Source organism: Halichondria panicea, chromosome 1, assembly GCF_963675165.1.
Source record: "Halichondria panicea chromosome 1, odHalPani1.1, whole genome shotgun sequence".
NCBI lineage: Eukaryota > Metazoa > Porifera > Demospongiae > Suberitida > Halichondriidae > Halichondria > Halichondria panicea.
Window position 1 is genome coordinate 16,907,049 of NC_087377.1, and position 10,872 is coordinate 16,917,920.

The 10,872-nt window shown below is 42.8% G+C and overlaps 2 protein-coding genes and 1 long non-coding RNA gene across 3 annotated transcripts; 2 read left to right on the forward strand and 1 right to left on the reverse strand.

The window, feature by feature from the left end:
• Positions 1-7: 7 nt before the first annotated feature.
• On the forward strand, positions 8-3,246 carry LOC135352244 (uncharacterized). The gene is made up of 6 exons (XM_064551425.1): positions 8-109; positions 232-561; positions 743-1,549; positions 1,646-1,722; positions 1,949-2,023; positions 2,229-3,246. The coding sequence occupies exons 2-6, from the start codon at positions 237-239 to the stop codon at positions 3,156-3,158; spliced, it is 2,214 nt and encodes a 737-aa protein (XP_064407495.1). The 5' UTR covers positions 8-109; positions 232-236; the 3' UTR covers positions 3,159-3,246.
• Positions 3,247-3,328: 82 nt separating this feature from the next.
• Positions 3,329-4,925, reverse strand: LOC135352285 (uncharacterized). Its single transcript, XR_010399719.1, has 3 exons — positions 4,234-4,925; positions 3,632-3,769; positions 3,329-3,555 (listed from the first exon to the last, which is right to left on the reverse strand). It is a non-coding gene; the product is annotated as an uncharacterized LOC135352285 (long non-coding RNA).
• Positions 4,926-5,781: 856 nt separating this feature from the next.
• Positions 5,782-9,030, forward strand: LOC135352255 (kelch-like protein 31). The gene is made up of 6 exons (XM_064551438.1): positions 5,782-5,885; positions 6,022-6,341; positions 6,556-7,346; positions 7,446-7,522; positions 7,715-7,789; positions 7,995-9,030. Exons 3-6 carry the CDS (start codon positions 7,316-7,318, stop codon positions 8,916-8,918), a joined length of 1,107 nt encoding a protein of 368 aa, XP_064407508.1. The 5' UTR covers positions 5,782-5,885; positions 6,022-6,341; positions 6,556-7,315; the 3' UTR covers positions 8,919-9,030.
• The last annotated feature ends 1,842 nt before the right edge of the window (positions 9,031-10,872 follow it).

The window sequence follows — 10,872 nt, forward strand, 5'->3', positions numbered from 1 at the left end:
GCCATAGATAGTAGAGGAAGAGGGCGTATCTTGTTAGCTGCTGTTTTTCTAGTTTTCTGTATCATGCTGTGAAGATACTGTACTGTACAGAGCCTCTGGATTATTATCAGTGAGTGCAGACAGCACTGTTTACTGCATGTACATGATTTAGATGGCATGATATAATTTGCACACACTAATTCTGACATAATATATAATTATTATACATTCATCTTATTCCACTCTCTACAGAGAAGATGTCTGACTATCTCACAATAGCAGATCTAGGAAAACTATACATAGCTACGTTTGATGCTCGAATCAAGTGGAGAAACTTCTTGCTGGTTCTTGAGGTATCCTCTGATACCATCGACAGCATTGGTACAAAATGGCAAAACAATCCTGATGACTGCTATCGTGAGGGTTTGAAAGAATGGCTGAAAGGTGGTGAGAGAAGCTGGGAAGATGTTGTCAAAGCTTTGTCAAGTCCTATTGTGGGCCACGTTCACATAGCCAGGACCATCGAGAAAGATCATCTACAGTCTACTGATGCAAGCAATCCTACTGATGTGAAGTCAGAGGGTAAGCACTAGTTCAGCACAGGAATCATACAGTCATAATGCTTAGTTCGTTAGCTGCTATAATATTCACCCCCCCCCCACACACACACACACATATACACACACACCACACACACACCCACCCACACACACACACACACACACACACACACACACACACACACACACACAATGTTCTACAGTTGACCAAAATCACCAGGATATCAATGACGATTTGACTGTTTTCCTAGACCAACGACTTGGTAAAGGTGCATTTGGAGCAGTCTTCAAAGGCAGCTACAAGGGCGAGATTTGTGCAGTCAAAGTGCTGCTTCACGACGCTATGGAGATGCAGGCAAGTATTTCAATCGGCAAAAACGAAGAAGCTAGCGATGCAATTGATCGTGAAAGTGATTTTCTCAAGTCGTTCCAGCACCCAAACGTTGTTCAGTTTTTGTCGACAGCCAAGCACCCCAAATCAGGGAGTACAATCCTTGTTGTTGAGCTGATGGATTGCAATTTGAGATCCTATTTCTCCAGCCTTGATGAAGAGTCCCTCACTAGCGAATGTGAAATTAGCCTCTCCAATGACATGGCTTGTGGTCTGGCCTACATTCACAGCAAGCAGATTATCCACCGTGACCTCTGTGGTGATAACGTCTTGCTGAAGCTTACACGACCAGTGCCTGTTGCAAAGATATCCGACTTTGGCATGTCACGGCTATACGATCCCTCCAAGCTTAGCCACACCCTCACAGCCATTGGTAACCGTATGGGGTATCTACCTCTCGAGGCTATTCGATTGGACAAGGATAATTACGATAATAGCTTGGATGTGTTCTCTCTTGGGGCAATTATGATGCAGATTGTTTGCAAGCTGAAGACGATCAAATCTGTGGAAGATCGATCATTCCATGTTGCCCAGATACCTCACACACACAGGTTGAGGAAGCTTATCGACAGTTGTTTGCAAGAAGACATGAGGAGGAGACCATCTGCCAGGGACATCTGTGAGTCAATGATAAGTATATTATGTGTTTTATTCAGCTAACTGTAACCCTAACGAAAAAATCATATCCGTCTATTAATGTTGGTATCGATTTTAGATACTTACCTGACAACAAGCTCGGACCCAGTGGAGGCAACAAAGAAGGAGTCAAAGGACACTGAACAAGTCAAGAAGGTGCATACATGTAGTGTGATAATGAGATTCCCACAGCAACAATAGTATTGTACCTTAACATGCATGGATGCTGTCTCATGTGTTAAGCCGTAACTATACACATCCGTTTGACTGTGCCTATAATTATGTACTTCATTTAGTGAAGATTATCTCGTTCTGTTGTAGAATTTCCACTAATGATATTCACGCCTGTGTTTTAGATTTCCACCAACGTTTCCCTGTACAGGCGCACAAGGAACAGACTGAGCACAAAGATGCTGAGCTGGTCAGGAGAGACGCCATCATTCAACAGCAGAGACAGGTGAGACAAAATGCACCATTATATTATTGCAGAGCTATAGTAGAAGCTTTGATCTCTTATAATCGTACTGTACATTCTATTAGACTGGTGGGCGTGGCCTCTTAAGCTAATTAGAGAAAGTGATTTAGTGTGCATGCAATTATTGCTACAAGTAACACTCACTTGTTAGTAGACACTATCCTAATTACACTCATTCATTATTCAGGGTCCCCCTCCCAGAGAGTTGAGACTTCCACTCACTCTGAAATGGAGAAGAGGAAAAGACATGCCAATCAAGATGGGTTCCACGGTACAGAGTGTTGTTATCGGTGACACGGTGTATGTTGGTGGAGGGCGTGCAGGCAATGATCGTGACAAGTGTACAGTGATGAAGCTCGAGCAAGATCAATGGACCAAACTACCAGAGTACACTGCCAAGTGGTTCGCTATGACATCACTCGCTAATCGACTAGTGCTGGTGGGAGGACAGGATCCAAGAAACAACAAACGCACCAATCAGCTTGCAGTTTTTGAAGCAGGGGAATGGACTCACCCGTACCAACCAATGAACATTGCTCGTTGTTCCTCAGCAGCTGTCTCCTTCAACAACCACATCATTGTAGCTGGTGGGTATGATGATAAAGGACGTACCTCCTCTGTGGAGGTGTTGGATGTGGCATCAAGAAGATGGTACATTGCTCAGTCACTACCTAACCCACGATCAGATCTGAAATCGACTCTCATAGGAAACACCCTCTTCCTAATGGGAGGGTGGGATCACACTGTGAGTAGTTCAACCAAGACAGTGCATCACGCCGACCTCGATGAACTCATTGCAAATGCCCTTTCCAACATGGACACACCCACTCTCTGGCAGACCTTACAGGAAGTACCACTCGAGTGGTCAGCTCCTCTCAGTATTGGGAGGTCACTATTAGCCGTTGGTGGAGCGGACGACAGATTCAACCCAAGTTCATCGATCCACCTCTACCAGCCTGACACCAGGAGGTGGGTGAAAGTGGGAGACCTGCCTACTGGACGATACTACTGCACATGCTCAGTACTTCCTAGTGGAGAGGTCATTGTAGCCGGAGGACAGACATATTCATTTGTTTATATTCAAACTGTTGATTTCTTCTTTATAAGTGCTAATTAGTTATTTTGTTAATTGTTTCTCTTTAATTGTGCGATGAGTTTATAACGATATTGTTTATCATGTTGAGAAAATTAAGTTGCAACAGAATTTTATCACATAATTATAGTTATTATGATGACATGAAGTGGTACATACATAATTACATTGCCAGAAAATAGTACAAAAACAGACAAAATAATATTTAACAGTCTCATAACAAGTTCAGGTCCTTGGTTGGGGTCTTGTCCGAGGGTAGGGTGGACGCCTTCTCCCAGAATACAAAGTCTATCTCCTCTTCCGAGTCAGACAGTGAGGGGTGGGGCTCGGGAACTGAGGGGTTAAAGAGTCACATGGTCATAGTCACACTGAGTGGTCAGTTTGCGTGAGGCCCCTCTCTTTCTTAGCAGCATAAGTAGGCCTAAAGGTGTGTGTGGGGGGGGGGTCGTACATGATTGTACATTGCACACCTTCAAATAGGACACACTATAACTGACCTTGAATGACTTTAAGGGACTCTACAAAGTATGACACAAATGCATTTTCCAGCTGATGTACTCTGTACCTCTACCTCCATTCTCAGTGCCTCTTCTTGTCTCCACAACACTTGGCCGGGCTGAAAAATGGCCGCATAACTGGGGGCCGGAAAAGATGAGGGGTGGAAAAATCGAGCAATAGTACAGAAGACAAATCGATCAGTCAATCTACAATTAGAACTAGAGTACTGAAGTGCTACCCTCGGCTGTTGACATAAACAATAAAGATCTATAGAAACCAGAGGAGTGTTATACAATAGTATATATGATCTGGCTAAGTAGCAAATAACGGGAGCAATAAAATAAAACTAGACTATAGGGCTGAAACTTTTGAGAACAAGTTTTAGTAGAATCATAACACTAATAGTATCTTATTGCACTAGATTATAATCTGACTTCAAGATATACAGTGAAACAGTATAGCTGTACTCTAGAGGTGGCATAGGTCCGCTATGGAGTCCATTAATTAACCTGGCTGTATTCTATAATAATCTCTATAGAGTGACTAGACTAAGAAAAGCTTCACTACAACTCTACACACTAACTGACGTGACACAACTCACTAGTCGAGCCACTTTGATTTCTAAACAGAGCCGAGTCAGCACTCATCCTGTGCAACAGAGAAATACAAATGATAGTACAGATAAACAGTATTAGCATGTATTACGCAAAATTAAAGTTATTATGCATTATGACTTTACACATCCTGAGGACCAAACTACACATTGTATGATTAGCTTCAAGCCAGTGGCAATCCTTGCAAGAGTTGCCAGGCTACACACTATTGTACAGATACACACTTGTTAGCATGTATTACGAAGTTATTATGGATTATTATGACCGCTTTACAAACACTACACGATGACCCTTTACCTAATCTGCTCCAATAGTGAGAGGTACTTCTCTTTGTACTCATTTCTCTCCCTCAGCACACGGGCCACCTCCAGCCTCGACACACGTATGTCCTCCTTATGGCCTCTATCACTTATTTACGAAACTAATTGCTTGAGCTGCACTGCACCTGTCAAACCTCCTCTGGATACACAGTGTTAGCCTTTGATTGCATTGCGGGAACAACAAGTGTGTGTGTGTGTGTGTGTGTGTTCGTTATTTGGTAGGTAGTTACCATCATGCAAATTCTAACAATGTAATACGAAAGCGAAAATAATACGAAAACGAAACGTCATAGGAGACCTTTAAAAAAGCGTTTTTAAGCGCTAGGTTTTATATGTTACTTGGTGTGAACTGTGTGTGTGTGTGTTACCTGGGTATCATGCACAAGACCAAAGTTAAGGCCCCAAGTCACTGGCCTGTAGCTGCTCCACACTCTCCCCATCATCACTCTGACTTATCTCTATCTCAAACTGTGAACTGGGTACCACCTCTTCAGTAGCGATAGTAACCGTCTCCACGTCGATCGGCTCTGTCCCTACGTGTAGTATCTCTGTATTAAAACAGTTTTTAAGTGTTTGCTTTTATGTTACTTGGTGTGAACTCTGTGTGGGTACATACCTGGGTATCATGCACAAGACCAAAGTTAGGGCCCACATTATAACCAACTACACATTATACACAAGTACCGTACTTGTTCAATTTAAGGCGACCCTCCAAATATGCGACACTCTCGATCTTAGGTAATATTCTGACCTCTAAAAGTAGCGACTGCTGCGTGTGACAATTATATTTTTATGTCGCGTCCTAAATAGAGGTCAAACCACACCCTCGATTCCAGGCCGCTAGAAACAATATAATTTTAAGCATCCTATAATCGAGGATAGTAGAGTAACCTCCAATTAGATGCGACCCTCTAAATATGAGACACCAGGAATTTTTCTAAACCTCCAAAAAGAAATGACCTCTCGCTTTGTAATTTAATATTTATGAATAACTGTACCTTGTTAATGTTCTTGATGAAGGTTCCTCAGTAGTCCCTGTCCATGGACTCATGTCTTCAGCCTCCACCAATACAGACAAATAGTTCGACCACTTGCTCAGAACTTCAAAATTGACAGCACAATTTCTTCTTCTCTCTAGCTAGCTATGGAAGTGAAAGACCAGCCACGTGGTTTAGCAATGTTATCGCACGTGACAGCTATTATTTATTCTGCAGAGAAAGAGGGCGGGTCTCGTTGTAGCTGAGCTAACTGTTGTCCTGTACTTCTGTATCGTGCCTGGTATCAAGCTGTGAAGATACTGTAGCTCTGGATTATTATCAGTAAGTGCAGACAGCACTGTTTTATTTTCTGCATATAGATCTACGGTACATGGTTTTGATGATATAATTTGCACACACCAAATATTGATACATAATTACATGTATATCATTGCTTATCTTATTCCACACTCTACAGAGAAGATGTCTGACTATCTCACAATAGCAGATCTAGGAGATCTATACATAGCTACGTTTGATGCTCGAATCAAGTGGCGAAACTTCTTGCTAGTTCTTAAAATACCATCGACAGCATTGGTACAAAATGGAGAGATGATCCTGATGACTGCTATCGTGAGGGTTTGAAAGAATGGCTGAAAGGTAGTGAGAGAAGCTGGGAAGATGTTGTCAAAGCTTTGTCAAGTCCTATTGTGGGCCACAGTGACATAGCAAGGACCATCGAGAAAGATCATCTACAGTCTACTGATGCAAGCAATCCTACTGATGTGAAGTCAGAGGGTAAGCACTAGTTCAGCACAGGAATGCATATCTCATACATGATGCTTAGTTTATTAGCTAGCTACTATAATATTCACCCAGGTCCCTCTCATAAACACACACACACACACACACACACACACACACACACACACACACACACACACACACACACACACACACACACACACACACACACACACACACACACACACACACACACAATGTTCTACAGTTGACCAAAATCGCCAGAAGATCAACGATGATTTGACTGTTTTCTTAGACGAACCTCTCGGTAAAGGTGCATTTGGAGCAGTCTTCAAAGGCAGCTACAGGGGCGAGATTTGTGCGGTCAAACTTCTGATTTACGAGGCTGTAGAAATGCAGACAGGTTTCCCAGCCAGTAAAAGTGAAGAAGCTAGCAAAGCATTTGATCGTGAGTGTGAGTATCTCCAGTCACTCCAGCACCCAAACGTTGTTCTGTATTTGTCGACTACTAAGCACCCCAAATCAGGTGGTACAATCCTCGTTGTTGAGCTGATGGATTGCAATCTGAGATCCTATTTCTCCGGCCTTGGTGAAGAGTCTATCAGTAGCGAATGTGAAATTAGCCTGTCCAAAGACATGGCTTGTGGTCTGGCCTATATTCACAGCAAGAAGATTATCCACCGTGACCTCTGTGGCGATAACGTTTTGCTGAAGCTTACACGACCAGTGCCTGTTGCAAAGAATTCCGACTTTGGCATGTCACGGCTATACGATCCCTCCAAGCTTAGCCACACCCTCACGGCCGTTGGTCACCGTATGGGGTATCTACCTCTCGAGGCTATTCGATTGGACAAGGATATTTACGATAATAGCTTGGATGTGTTCTCTCTTGGGGCGATTATGATGCAGATTGTTTGCAAGCTGAAGACGATCAAATCTGTGGAGTTGCCCAGATACCTCACACACACAGGTTGAGGAAGCTTATCGACAGTTGTTTGCAAGAAGACATGAGGAGGAGACCATCTGCCAGGGACATCTGTGAGTCAATGATAAGTATATTATGTGTTTTACGTTTTAGCTAACTGTAACCCTAACGAAAAAATCATATCCTTCTATTAATGTTGGTATCGATTTTAGATACTTACCTAACAACAAGCTCGGACCCAGTGGAGGCAACAAAGAAGGAGTCAAAGGACACTCAACCGGTCAAGAAAGTGCGTACATGTAGTGTGATAATGAGATTCCCACAGCAACAATAGTATTGTACCTTAACATGCATGGATGCTGTCTCATGTGTTAAGCCGTAACTACACATCCGTTTGAGTGTGCCTATAATTATGTACTTCCTTTAGTGAAGAATGTCTCCTTCTGTTGTAGAATTTTTTCACCAACGTTCCCCTGTACAGGCACACAGGGAACAGAATAAGCACAAAGATGCTGAGCTGGTCAGGAGAGACGCCATCATTCAACAGCAGAGAAAGGTGAGACAAAACGCACCATTATATCATTGCAGAGCTATAGTAGAAGCTTTGATCTCTTATAATCGTACTGTACATTCTATTAGACTGGTGGGCGTGGCCTCTTAAGCTAATTAGAGAAAGTGATTTAGTGTGCATGCAATTATTGCTACAAGTAACACTCGCTTGTTAGTAGACACTATCCTAATTACACTCATTCATTATTCAGGGTCCCCCTCCCAGAGAGTTGAGACCTCCACTCACTCTGAAATGGAAAAGAGGAAAAGACATGCCAATCATTATGAGGGACTCGGTACAGAGTGTTGTTATCGGTGACACGGTGTATGTTGGTGGAGGTGAAGCAGTCAATGATCGTGACATGTGTACAGTGATGAAGCTCGAGCAAGATCAATGGACCAAACTACCAGAGTACACTGCCAAATGGTTCGCTATGACATCACTCGCTAATCGACTAGTGCTGGTGGGAGGAAGTGATCCAAGAAACTACAAACGCACCAATCAGCTTGCAGTGTTCGAGTCAGGGGAATGGACTCACCCGTACCCACCAATGAACATTGCTCGTGATTCCTCAACAGCTGTCTCCTTCAACAACCACATCATTGTAGCTGGTGGGGAGGATGATAAAGTACGTATCTCCTCTGTGGAGGTGTTGGACGTGGCATCAAGAAGATGGTACAATGCTCAGTCACTACCTAACCCACGATCAGAACTGAAATCGACTCTCATAGGAAACACCCTCTACCTAATGGGAGGGTGGGATCTCACTATGAGGCCAACCAAGACAGTGCACCACGTCGACCTCAATGAACTCATTTCAAAAGCCCTTTCCAACCTGGACACACCCACTCTCTGGCAGACCTTACAGGAAGTACCACTCGTGGGGTCAGCTCCTCTCAGTATTGGGAGGTCACTAGCCGTTGGTGGACGGGACGACAGAGACAACCCAAGTTCATTGATCCACCTCTACCAGCCTGACACCAGGAGGTGGGTGAAAGTGGGAGACCTGCCTACTGCACGATACCACTGCACGTGCTCAGTACTTCCTAGCGGAGAGGCCATTGTAGCCGGAGGACAGACAAAACTATTTCTTAATTATGTTCAAACAGTTGATTTCTTTTGTATAAGCGATTAATTAGTTATTGTAATATGTTGTGCATTGTTAACAATCTTTTTGAAAAAAGTTTTCTAATTAAGTTCGCATATTTCGTTTATTTTTATTCGAACTGTTGATTTCTTCTCTATAAGTACTAATTACCGTATAGCGTGAAATTTTTGATGCATTTATATTTTGTGGATAGGCCTCTCTTTTCGTTGCACAATGTTCGCGGAATGACTGCTTACCGGAAGCCACGCCTTAAATATTTGCACGTTAGCAGGTATAATATAAGAGAAAATTAAGTTGCAACAGAATTTTATCGCATATAAAGTTATTATGATGACATGAAGTGGTACATACATAATTACATTGCCAGAAAATAGTACAAAACAGACAAAATAATATTTATTAAATAACAGTCTCAGTTCAGGTCCTTGGTTGGGGTCTTGTCCAAGGGTAGGGTGGACGCCTTCTCCCAGAATCCAAAGTCTATCTCCTCTTCCGAGTCAGACAGTGAGGGCTGGGGCTCAGGAACTGAGGGGTTAAAGAGTCACATGATCATAGTCATACTGAGTGGCCAGTTTACGTGAGGCCCCTCTCTTTCTTAGCAGCATAGTAGGCCTAAAGGTGTGTGTGTGTGGGGGGGGGTCGTACATGATTGTACATTGCACACCTTCAAATAGGACACACTATAGCTGACCTTGAATGACTTTAAGGGACTCTACAAAGTATGACACAAATGCATTTTCCAGCTAATGTACTCTGTACCTCTACCTCCATTCTCAGTGCCTCTTCTTGTCTCCTCAACACTTGGCCGGGCTGAAAAATGTCCGCATAACTGGAGGCCGGAAAAGATGAGGGGTGGAAAAATCAAACAATAGTACAGAAGACAAATCGATCAGTCAATCTACAATTAGAACTAGAGCACTGAAGTGCTACCCTCGGCTGTTGACATAAATAATAAAGATCTATAGAAACCAGAGGAGTGTTATACAATAGTATATATGATCTGGCTAAGCAGCAAGTAACGGGAGCAATAAAATAAAACTAGACTAGAGGTGAGAAGGGAGTTTTAGCATAACATCATAGACACGTACTTTGTTGCACTAATATTATAATGAAACAGTAGGTGGTGCCACAGGTCCAAACACATACTATGAAGGTTATAGCTTAGCTGGTTATTTTCAAGTACAATTTGGGCCTGAAATAAATACTATTATTGATCTAAGCACACTATAATTATTGCAGCACTATTAAAGATGCTATTAAATACGATAAATCGGAGGTTTGCAACACCAGATGACTACACAAGTCAACAAAGCTCTCAGAAAGAGACCTACAATGTGTGTAGTTGTCTGACATGCTATCACTCACTTCTCCAGCATTAGTTTCTCATTGTCTATAATGATCAGATCCACTCCGGGTGCGTTGCTACCGCTGGTTGCTAGGTGGAGCTCCGCTAAATAAGCTCTCCTCGTTGGAGTCCACCTCACCTGGTTGGTACAAATCCTCAGGTCTAGTAGGGAGAAAACACGTGAACAGTACTTACTACGAATTATGGCCAAACAATAATAACTGTACACACACAAGCACGTCTTCAAACACTGCACATGTAACCAAGGTAATGGCTATAATAGTCTCAAGCAACTTCACCATAACACGACCCCTGGCTATAAGGTCAAATACTCGTGTCATTAGAGCCCTTGTCAGAGCTTGCTACATGACGGTAGTCTACTGGTGCACTCTTCAACATACTACACGTATATAAAAGTTTCAAACAGTCTTCTGGACCATCCAAACAAAATCAAATGCGTCCTATAGGAACAGTGAACATGAAAATGTTGGCAGTAGGTATATCCTATCAGGCTATTAAATAACAACACTATCACTCACTCATCATCCTGAGTTTGTCATCAGACTTGCATCTTTACGAGCAACTTCGTCATGTAGGATCATCTGATTGGACAGGAACTTGCCCTCCCCACCTCCT